The following is a 12202-nucleotide window of genomic DNA, read 5'->3' on the forward strand; positions in this document are numbered from 1 at the left end:
ATACAAGACCTTCAGACTTAGAGGCTAATTAACTTGTCCATCCTTTAAAGCTAATATTACACAGAACCAGAACCATACTTGAACTTAGGATCTCTGATCCTTAATTTCATCTGTGCCTCATTTTGAGGCACCTGTTTTGCTGCCTTTATTTTGTGATAAAGGATGGGCCAAGCAAAAGCAGGTGATGGAGAGGGTACTCTCAGTCCCAGATGCAAAGGAACAAGCATTTTTCTAGTAAACTCATAATGAACAAACTTTGATTTACTTCTTGGTTGTATAAAATAGTTGATGAAAAATAAGAAAGTATGCATATTCTTGTTTTCTAATTGTACCTGTAATTTAAATGAAATCTTGCGAATTTTTCTTTAACAAAACAGTAAACTTCTTACAATGCTGATGTTGTTGCATCAGAATTCATAGTCTTGTTAGGACACAATTGGTCTCTGGTTAGAAATGTCTTCTCTTTACTTTCTTAAGCTCTGAGCATCAGGTTTGGAAATCTGATTAAAGAATAGTCTGGAGGTAGCCTGCATAGTTACATTATAAGAGCCTGTTGTGTGGTGAAGGCACACAAGTCTCCATAGTGATGTCCACAGAAAAACTTGCAACAAGGTGGAGAAAACAAATCGGAAAATACTTGACCAGAGTTTTTCAGTTTGGCCATTAACAACTTCAGTACCTTGTTTGGACTGTGTTGTGATGTGCTGGCCTGAGCATCTGATGATCTAACACTGCTCTTCTCTAGGCCTAAGTGACTTTCTCCCTTCCTTTTTATTTCTTTATCCAGCTTCAAACACTGATTCAGGAGACTGATCCTGGTGCAGATTACCGCATCGATCGAGCTTTGAATGAAGCTTGTGAATCTGTAATACAAACAGCCTGCAAACACATCCGATCTGGAGACCCAATGTAGGTTCTCTGATTTGTAGCACTATCTGTATTGTATTTTACTTAGTAGCACAAAGAGTATTCTTTCAAATGATTTTTGGGTGGCTTAACATCTTGACTGAAATTTTGTTGAATAGGGCCACATACCAAATTTTTGCTAAAACTAATATTGGAATTCAGGCTTCTGATCTGCCTCCTCAGTGGTATAGAGACATTTAAACCGAAGATTGTGGTATTTGTTGACAATGACTAGGCACATAGAGTAGCCTTTCCATTAGTCATGAATAACTTCTTGTAATGCATATACGCCGACATGCTATCCTTTTCATCCTGTTTGTATACTGACTTATTGTGTACATTGGTTACTTGATCACCATTAGAAAGCAGCCAATTGTAATTGAAACTGAAGACAAAATGTGATAGAGACTATGGCTACTGATGAACTGAATATTGGCGTTGCATCCAAGATCTAGGAAAGCTAAATAAATGTTTACTATAAAATATTTTATTCTCTTACTAGTTTTATGCTATATCAAGTGAAAACAATTCTTAAAACCAGACTGCAAGAAAGAGCAGGTTTCCTGTTCTGCACAATTCTTTATAGTTTATTGTTGGGTACTGTGAATGTCATCTAGGTTTATCATCATTCTTTCATGTGAAAACTCCGGCTGTTCATGCCGTGGGAGGGAGTTAGAATGGTATTCTTACTTAAAGCTTTTTGTATTTGTAGCTAAGAGATGAATGAGTGCACTTAGACTAAGAATGTTTGTAATATAATCACTTCATCAATCAGAAAACTACATCCCTAACAGGGGAAAGAGAGAAAGGGGGAACTACCACAGATTCAAACACATTTAAGATGCCTTTTTTTGGGGGGGGGGGTCTTTTTGAGATAGGGTCTCCCTATACCTCCCTCTGTCCCGGAACTCACTGTGTAGACCAGGCTGGCCTCGAACTCACAGAGATCTGTCTGCCCCTGCCTCCCGAGTGCTGGCATTTAAAGGCATGCGCCACCATGCCTGGCCATTTAAGATGCTTTTATGATTAGATGCAGTGTGTGGACCTTTGCTGGTCTTGAGGTGAACAAACATTGAAAAAGACTGAAATAGTTGAAAATTTTTTTAAGCCAGTGGGATATTTATATTAAAGATTTTAAAAATTTTTGATGATTGCTGGGCATGGTGGTGCACGCCTTTAATGCCAGCACTCGGGAGGCAGAGGCAGGCAGAGCTCTGTGAGTTCAAGGCCAGCCTGGTCTACATAGTGAGTTCCAGGACAGCTGGAGCTACAGGGAGACCCTGTCTCAAAAGGACCAAAAAAAAAAAAAAAAAAAAAAAAAAAATTTTTTTTGTGCTGTGGCAATGGTATTCTGGAATTTTAGAGAAACATGCTGAAGTAGTTACTGAGATTTACTTTAAATATAAGTAAGGGATACTGAGTTAATACAAATTTGGTCATAGGTTGATTAACTTTGGTAGAGTCTGACATCAGAACACATCTCTCATTACAATTTCATCTCCTTTATGACTAGGATTCTCTCGTGTCTGATGGAGCATTTGTACACAGAGAAGATGGTAGAAGACTGTGAGCACCGCCTCTTAGAGCTGCAGTACTTCATCTCCCGGGATTGGAAGTGAGTGTTTTAATACCAGTGGAAGGCCATCTGATTAATTTAATACCAATATTGACCATCCTGTTTCTGTGTGGTCAATATTATATGGATGGGCTCTGGAGTGTGTATGCATGCATGTATGTATAAGTGCATGTATGTGTAAGTGTGTGTGCATGTGTATGGTTGTTGCTTTTGTTTTAGGTTTGGTTTTGGTCTTTTTTTGTTTTTGTTTTTCTTTTGGTCTTTTTACAACAGGGTTTCCCTGAAGCCCCAATTGGCCTGGAACTCTAGAGTGCCACCTGCCTCTGCCTCCTGAGTGTTAGAATTAAAGGTGTGCCCCACCACACCTGGCTTGTGTGTGTGTTTTTTTTTGTTTGTTTGTTTTTTTGAGACAGGGTCTCCTTGTAGCCCCAGCTGTCCTGGAACTCACTATGTAGACCACGCTGGCTTTGAACTCACAAAGCTCCGCCTGCCTCTGCCTCCCAAGTGCTGGGATTAAAGGCGTGTGCCACCACACCCGGCTGTGTGTGTGTTTTTAAATGAAGAGCTTCATGATTACTTTCACTAAGCTAAGCCCCCATCCACCTCTTTATCTTTTATGATAATTAGTAGTGAATTCTTTTCAAATTCTGGAATAACTATAATCTCCAACCCCTAGAAAACCTATTCTTACTGCTTCCAGAGCAGTGTCTGAAAACAACCAGTTTGTACCAAGCATCTCTATTCAACATTACTGTGGAAATCAAAGTCAAAATGTTTCTGGTACCACAAATTTCAAGCTTGAAAGAGTCCTGGTACCTATGTGGGCAACAAGAGCATCTTCAGCTTTGACTCTAAAAAGATAATATATAAATCATAACTTGATTCTTTCAATTTCCCTTTCCTGTTAGCAAAATTGTAAAAAATGGGTGGGGGTAGGGAGATGACTCAGCAGTTAAGAGCACTGTCTGCTCTTTGCAGGGGACCCAGGTTCTGTTTCCAGCACCTACATGGCCTCTTTTAAAAATAAAAAGAAGGTGGGCTGGAGAGATGGTTAGTGGTTAAGAGCACTGACTACTCTTGCAGAGGACCTGGGTTCAATTCCCAGATCCCATATGGCGACTAACAACCATCTGTAACTCAGTTCCAAGGGAATCTGTAGCTCCCTTTTAACCACTGTGGGCATTGCGCAGTGCAGGTGCACTTATATACATGCAGGCTAGGTTTTGACTAGGATCACCTCTTCCTTTTTAGTGGCGCTTTCACTTCCATCTTCAGCACAGCTGGGTCTGTGAGCCACTGTTGTTTCTGCCTCTCAGTCCAGCTGCTTCCTGTTGCACTTGGTTAAGCCACTGTACTGTGATCTATAGTCTTTTTTGGTGATAAGCATATGTTTATCCATATGGTTCAATAGAAAGAGGTTACTTCAAGGTTTGGTCTGTTTTCATTCTAATTAGTTCTGGAAGACCAGGCATAGTGACACATGAGTGCATGTGTGCATAATCCCAGAACCTAGGAGGCTAAGGCAGGAGGATTCTAAGTTCAAGACCACCCTGGACTATATAGCAAGACTCTGTTTCAAATAAGTAAATAAGTCTGGAAAGGACCACAGAAGCCTGGATGACCATCTGACCTGAAATTACTGAGTTTATTTAAACACATGTCTCCTAAATCAAAACTGTGATTTCTCTTCTTCTTAGCTCTTACCCCCTTGATCAGAAACTTGCTACATAATATTAGAAACCACCCATTAAATATTAGCCTCTCTCTTCCCATTAAATAGCTTCCCCCTCAGTTGACAATATAATGTAAACAGTACTAGGCATCCTGATTTGGAGAAAAGAAGCAGGTTTATTACATGATCCACTGTTCTCATTTTGAGTAAGAGACTGATCATCTTCCCATTTCCTGGTCTTGCTGAATCTAGTATATTATATAGAAGTGGATTTGTACTAGGAAAAAATATTTAGTGAAAAATTGTAAATTGCCTAATGGTAGCAACAACAACCTTGGTTTTCTCTTTGCTGCCTGGCATGTGTGTGTGCAGAGTCTTACAGTAATATTAGGTATCTCACAGAGCCAGGATGACACTTTGAAGGAAAATGAGTCTTGTATATGAAGGTTAATAAATTTCTGTGGATTGTCTATGCTGTCCATTAACAGTGACATTCAAAGCTGGATGTGGTTTCTCATGCCTATAGTCCCAACTTGGGAAATGGAGACATGAGGATCAGGAGTTCAAGCCACCTTCAGCTACATAGCAACTCTGAGACTGACCTTAATTATATGAAGCCCTGTCTAAAAAACAAAACAAAGTAAAATCCTTACATGTGTGTAAATGAAAAGTATGGAAAGTATTGCTTTTCTTTTAACCTTCCAGGCTGGACCCTGTCTTATACCGCAAGTGCCAAGGAGATGCTTCTCGCCTTTGTCATACCCATGGTTGGAACGAGACCAGTGAACTTATGCCTCCCGGAGCCGTGTTCTCTTGTTTATATAGACACGCCTACCGCACCGAGGAACAGGGAAGGAGGGTATGCTCTCCCATTAGTTTCTTCTAAATGTCATTTGCTTTTTAAATAGTTTGCTACTGTTGCTCTGGCTTCTGTCATCCTAGAGAAGCCTTTCTGGTGTGGTGGGATGGGAGGATGCCACACTGTTAGAAGCTTAATCATTCAATGAGCATCCTGCAGCTTCTTCCCATGTGATAATTTTTTAACAATAGAAGTGGGGGAACATTTCCAGGTTTTCTTTTTAAATTAACAAAATCTGAATCACAAATGGACAATTAAACTCTGTGTCCTAACTTTATTTATCTTTAAAGACCAATTAGCTTTTAGCCAGGATACAAATGATTCTTTACGCCTTGCCCTTGGCAGCCGAACACAAATGCTTAATATTAATGAGGCCTCTCTGGCAGTGCACTACTTAAGAGTAGAAACTTCCATACCTGAGTCTGGTATTGGCCTACTTTGAGCCACCCTTTGGGATATTTGTGTGAACTTGGCTTCCCTCTGGTGCCACACTGACATGTTGCTTGCTTTTCTTCTGAGAGACCCTTTTACATGCCAGGTCTGCATCTGTTACGGATTGTAGCCATGCTATTACTTGACAGATGTGTACAAATACCCCTTCTGAGCCTAGTGAGCCTGACTGTCTAGGGTTCAGAATCAAGAGATACAATTAGAAAAATGTCATGCTTTAGCTGCTAAAACCCTGACCCAGTTTTCATTCTACCATGTAAGGAAACATGACACCTCATGTAATAAGACTCTCATTGGTCACAGGAGCTCCGGCATCCTGGCACCTGGTCCATCACAACAGTAGGAAGCTCCTTCTCTTGTAAATGGAGAAAGGGTCAGGTCCCTTGGGCTAGCTTTAAGACTTGTTTTGTTATAATTTTTATTTTATTTTATTTATGGTGTGTGTGTGTGTGTGTGTGTGTGTGTGTGTGTGTGTGTGTGTGTACATGTGCCATAGTATGCATGTGGAGGTAAGAAGATGACTTGCAGCAGTTGGTTCTCTCCTTGCCCATTGAGACTCTGAGTTCTGAACATTGAACTGGGGTTGTCAAGCTTGGCAGCAGGCCCCTATGTGGTAGTTTTTTTTTTTAAAAAAAAAAGCTTAAGCCGGGCGTGGTGGTGTACGCCTTTAATCCCAGCACTTGGGAGGCAGAGGCAGGTGGATCTTTGTGAGTTCGAGGCCAGCCTGGTCTGCATAGTGAGTTCCAGGACAGTTGGGGCTATAGGGAGACCCTGTCTCAAAAAGAACCCCCCCAAAAATATTTTTTTTATTATTTTTATGTGTATGAGTGTATTGCCTGCATGTCTGTGAGTGAACCCATGTCGCAATGCCGCGGAGATCAGAAGAGTGTGTTGGATTCCCCTGGAACTGGAGTTAAGGATGGTTTATAGCCGCCATGTGGGTGCTGGGAATCAAACCCGGGTCATCTGCAAGAGCGCAGTCAGTGCTCTTAACCACTGAGCCATCTCTCCAAAGGAAACAAAAAAAAGAATTCAGTGGCATTTGGTACATTCACAATACCATACCACTACCACTTTTAGTGTCAAGACATTCTATGACTCAGAAAGGGAACTCCCAGTAAGATGACTTAGCAGGTAGACATGCTTGATGACTTGAGTTCCCTACTTGAGTCCCACATGGTAGGACTACAGGGGTGCGCCACTGCACCTGGCTGTGAATTCTTACTATGTAGCCCTGGCTGGTCTGTAGACCAGGATGACCTGGTTATTAGCTACCATGTGGGTGCTGGGGAACAGAAACTGGGTCTTCTGCAAGAGCCGGCAGTGCTCTTAACCTTTGAGCCATCTCTCCAGCCCTGTTTTTTATAGTATAATAAAAATGCTTACTGTATACCTATAGTTCTAGAGATGTGGATAGCAACCTCCTAACACATTTAATTCTTATCCTGGAAGAGATAACATGGTATAAAGATTGGGGAATAAACTATAGGGCTAGTTAGTTTGGTAGCAAGAGGTTTGTTTTCTTTAGTCTTCCTGTGTTTGTTTTTTTAATCTTTAAAGTCTCGCTCATCTTTTCCCATGTAGCTTTCACGGGAATGCCGAGCTGAAGTCCAAAGGATTCTACACCAGCGTGCCATGGATGTTAAGCTGGATCCTTCCCTCCAGGATAAGTGCCTGATAGATCTGGGGAAATGGTGTAGTGAGAAAACAGAGACGGGGCAGGTAGGCTTCTGATGCTTTCTAACCATGCTGTGTGTCTTGTTTGTGTATGGCAACCATGAAGTCCACCTTAGTGCTGCTTTACCAGTGTCTTTTTGTACTGTCATTCAATATTCTTTCTAGAAGAAATTTTTCTTTGGTCTTCATGTAAGAATAATTGTAGTTATCATGAGCAGCTACTTTGTTTTTGTGTACTGTATTTTATAGTTATTTTTGCTCTCCTGTTAACCATTAGAAAGCTCAGTGCCAGAGTGTGGCTTAGCTCTGACAAGATACAAAATTTTGTGGTAGGCACGTGTAGGAAACATATTTTCCATTTCTTTCTTCATCTTTTTACTCATTTTTAATTCATGTTATCTTTTATTTTTATTTATTTTCTATCATTTATGAACTACATTAAGTACCCTTGTGATAGCAAATATATATATTCATAAGTTCTGTTATGCGCCAATAAATAATGTGCTTGTTCAGAATAGCACTAATGATGTGTGGAAATGGGATTATTTCCACTTAGTTGACCAAGTTGAAGCTTAGAGAAGGCAAACTTCCCTACCTAACACTGAAGTCTGATCCTAACTTAGCATCCATCCCATTTTAGTAACCTCTCAGCATAAGAAAGTACAGGAGTTGGAGAGATGACTTACTGCCCTTGCAGAGGACCCAGGTTCAGTTCCCAGCTCCCATCAGCCTATAACTTCAGTTCTAGGGGAATTGATGCCTTGTTCTGGCCTTCAAGGACACCTGCACCACATGGTACACATGCAGACAAAGCAGGTATACACAAGTACATATACATTAGAAAATACATATACAGGAAAAGAGTAGCCTCAAAAATTACATCCTTGCTGAGCATGGTTGTAAACTCCTTTAATCCCAGGGCATGGGAAGCAGAGGCAGGTGTGGATCTCTGTGAGTTAGGAGGGCAGCCTGGTCTACATATAGTGAGTTTCAGGCCAGCCAGGGCTACATAGTGAGGCCCTGTCTCAAATAATAATGATAATAATAATAATAATAATTGCATGTTTTCTATGATTGATTCACTAAGATTTTGTGTGTAGTTTTGGAAACAAAGTGTAATTATGTGACAAGGTTGCATGTCTTCATCATGAAGCAGGATAATCAGTAAGGAACTGATACTTGCTTAGAGACATATTAATACCAGAATAAGGAGTGAACTCAGGCTTCTAGGCTCTAGTTATACCACTCCAGAACCTCTTTTGGAATTAAAGTATTAAAAAGTCACATGGAGACTGCAGTGATAGCTCAGCAGTTAAGATCACTTGCAGAAGACTCTGGTATGGTTCCTAGTATCTACATGACCACTCACACTGTCTGTAACTCCAGTTCCAGGGCATCTCATCCTCCATGGGCACCAGACACACATGTGGTACAACTTAACATACATGCAGACAAAGCACTCATACACATAAAATAAAAAATAAAAGATTTTTCCAGTAGTGGCTGAAGAGATGATAGCTCAGTGGTTAAGAGCACTGGTTGTTCTTGAAGAGGACCCAGGTTTGGCTCACTGCACCTACATGGTAACTAACAACCATCTGTAATTCCAATTCTAGGGGATCTGATACCCTGTTCTAGCTTCTGGGGCCCCAGGTACATGATTGGTGTGCATACACACATTGGTGTGCAAAACATCACACACATAAATGTAAAAAAAATTTTTTTTTCACTTAGTTGTCTTACTTGCAAAAGTTTGGTGCATTTTCCTTTTAAGTTGTCTCCCTGCCACCCTCAATTCTGGCTTTTATAATTCTTCTAGCCCTTCTTTTCTCTTCCTAATTCTAAATCTAAAACAGAGGTTCTTGAAGAATGGTCAGTATGTAAAGCCTGATCTATTCCCCATCTCCCTCATCTCTCTCTTGTTTAGGCAGGCTCTTACTATGTTGCCTTGGCTAACCTGAATTCTCTATGTTGCCCTGGCTGGTGGACTAGTCTCTAGCCTCCCAGAGATCTGTCTGCTTCCTTGGTTCTGGGATTAAAGATGTATGCCACCACACCCAACCTGAACCTGATCTCTTAACAGAGTATTCAGCTGAGGAATAGCTATTGATATGTTGATATGCTTACCTGTACATATCTAAGCCACTAAAAGGAATCATAATATTAGTAAGGCTTCAAGGCAGCTATAGCTGAGTTTCTAAAGCCCAGACAAAAGAGCCTTTAAGTATCTAAACCCTAATGTGCTCACTTCCTTTGGAATTCCTCAGAGGGTCCTTTTGATCTGTGCTAGGCTAGAGCCTCCAACATGAATTACAGGAGCTGTCAGCTGTGTGCAGTGTAGAGCCCCCAAGTCCCACTTGCTTTGCCCTTAAAGAGTCTTAACATTTAAGTCTATGCCCCCTAATAAATACTGTGAATTTATTGTCCAGTGATCATTATCAATGTGCAGATTTTCTTTTAAAAATATTTATTTTTTGTTTTGTTTTGTTTAGGGGAGTAGTCTGAGACAGGGTCTCACTATGTAACCCTGGGTTCCCTGGAACTTGCTTTGCAGACCAGGCTGGCCTCAAACTCAGAGAGATCCATCCACCTAACTCTACGTCTCGATTGCTGGGATTAAAAGCGTGTACAACTATGCCTGGCCTGTTTATTTTTATATATTAGTGTTAAGCCTGCATGTATGTAAGTGCACCCATATCATGCAGTGTCTGTGGAAACCAGAAGAGGGTGTCAGATCCTCCTGGAATTGGAGTTAGGGACAGTTGTTAGCCACCATGTGGGTGCTGGGAACCAAACCTGGGTCCTCTGCAAGAGTGGCCCGTGCTCTTAAATGCTGAGCCATCTCTCCAGCCTCCAAATTGCAGATTTTCAAAAAAAACCAAAAAGGCTGAGCATGGTGGTATGTACATACCTTTAATCCTAGCACTGGGGAAGGCACAGCTAGGTGAGTCTGAGGCCAACCTGGTCTATACATCCAGTTCCAGGTCAGTGTGGACTATATAGTGAGACCCTATCTCAAAAAAAAACCAAAAAACCCCAAAAAAGTGTAGAGTTTGGGCCATCAAGATAGCTTAGTGGATAGAGATGCTTGCCACCAAGTCTGATGATCTGATTTCAATCCCTGGGATAAAGAGAGAACTAACTCTCACAAGTTGTCCTCTGACCTCTACTTGGATGCTGTGGCACACCCCTCCCCACACACACATGAATAACTAACTGAAAAATGCAGTAAAAGGTTGGTTTTTTTCCCTCGGTGTTTTTGAGAAAGGGTGTCCCTGTTGCCCCAGCTAACTTGTGGAACTTACCATGTAGACCAGATGGCCTTGAATTCACAGAGATCCAACTGCCTCTGCTATGCTGGGATTTAAGGCATGCACAACCACACCCAGCATAGTGAAAGATTTTTAAGAGAAAAATCTTTAAGTGCAGTGTTTTCTTTTGTTTTTTTAGTTTTTTAAAAATTTATTTTTATTTTATGTGTATGTGTTATGCCTGCATGTAAGTGCATCCATGTAGTGCGGTGCCCATAGAGGACAGAAGAGGGAGTTGAATCCCCTCAAACTGGAGTTTCCGATGGTTGTTAGCTACCATGTGGGTGTTTGGATTCAAACCAGGGTCTTCTGCAAGAATAGCTAGTGCTCCTAACTGCTGAGCCAGCTCTCCAGCCCCTTAGGTGAAGATTTTAAATGGGAAGCAAAAAGTGATCAAAATAACTTGTTAAAAATGGGGTGGCAAGATATTAATGGAACAGAATCAAAACCTGTGAACATTTACAGACTTTGAGGACACCTGAAGATAGTTCCTATTGGACTTCTAAGTTTGGGTTTCTGAATTTACTTGGCTTACTATACCTCTTGACCCTCTTAACCACTGTGCTACATCAAGTAATATCTTTTCAACAGTCTTAATTTTAATTAAATAAAGCTTTTGTATTCTGTTCAGTGAGATGGTTTTAAAAGGATGAGGAAAGGAGGGCCAGTATGAAGGAGCAGTGTCTCCCCTTCCCTTGTTCACGTACACAACTGATGCCAACGGCTTACCTTTTTATGTGCAGGAGCTTGAGTGTCTCCAGGACCATCTAGATGACTTGGCTGTGGAATGCAGAGACATTGTGGGAAACCTCACAGAGTTAGAGTCCGAGGTAAGCAATGAACAGCTCCCCGAGGAGACAGGCTGCCTCTAGCCTGGCTGTTTTTGCTCCATTCTTCTGTTTCAGTCCTCTCGAGAGTACACATTCTCTGTCAGTCAAAAGAAACCTAATCATACTTTACCTGTTTACTTTATAAAAAAGTACATTGTGCTGAGTCCAGACCCCTTCTTTTGCATCTCTAGAAAAACCCTATATATAGTTAGCTCTTTGGTTTTCACAATTACCAATAATTAAGCCTTTTTTTCACTGGAGAAAAAAATAGCTGTTACACTTTAGCCCTGAATCACATTAAAGAGTGCTGCAAATACTCATAGCCTCTCTTTCCTTCCAGCTGTTTTAGTGAGGTCATTTGGTGCTTATTATTTGTATGTGTAATAAAAACCTGAGACTTGGGCATGGTGGTGCACCCCTTTAACCCTAGCACTTGGGAGGCAGTGTCAGTTGGATCTTTCTGAGTTTGAGGCCAGCCTGGTTTACATAGGGAGTTCCAGGCCAGCTGGGTTACAGGAAGACCCTGTCTTAAAAGACAAACAAGGACTGGAGAGATGGTTCAGCAGTTAAGAACACTGGCTGTTGCTGCAGAAGACCCGAGTTCGAATCCCAGCACCCATATGGCAGCTAACAACTGTCCATAACTCCAGTTCCAGGGGATCCAACAGCTTCTTCTGACCTCTACGGGCATCACACGACATGGGTGCACTTACCAACATGTAGGCAATACACATATACATATAAAATAATAAAAAAAAAAAGACAAAACCCCTGAGACTTCTGATTATACAGAAAGATTGAACATGTGTGTTCATCCCTGTTATACCCTGAAAACTGCTAAAATACGAAACATAAGATTGAAATCTTCATAAGTATAAATACAGAGGTTATCAACACTCCAGAAGCTTACATGCTCTGATA

At 41.1% G+C, this 12202-nt stretch overlaps 1 protein-coding gene across 1 annotated transcript in view; it reads left to right on the plus strand.

Moving 5' to 3' along the window:
* Window positions 1-12202, plus strand: part of Glg1 (golgi glycoprotein 1) — a 113781-nt gene that overhangs the window by 78492 nt on the left and 23087 nt on the right. The window contains exons 9-13 of the mRNA XM_029558614.1: window positions 788-909; window positions 2420-2521; window positions 4860-5013; window positions 7048-7185; window positions 11195-11281. Coding sequence (XP_029414474.1) covers window positions 788-909; window positions 2420-2521; window positions 4860-5013; window positions 7048-7185; window positions 11195-11281 — 603 coding nt within the window. The remainder of the gene's footprint in view (window positions 1-787; window positions 910-2419; window positions 2522-4859; window positions 5014-7047; window positions 7186-11194; window positions 11282-12202) is intronic.

The sequence above is a fragment of the Nannospalax galili genome, unplaced genomic scaffold (genome assembly GCF_000622305.1).
Source record: "Nannospalax galili isolate Female #2095 unplaced genomic scaffold, S.galili_v1.0 scaffold568, whole genome shotgun sequence".
Classification (NCBI taxonomy): Eukaryota; Metazoa; Chordata; class Mammalia; order Rodentia; family Spalacidae; genus Nannospalax; species Nannospalax galili.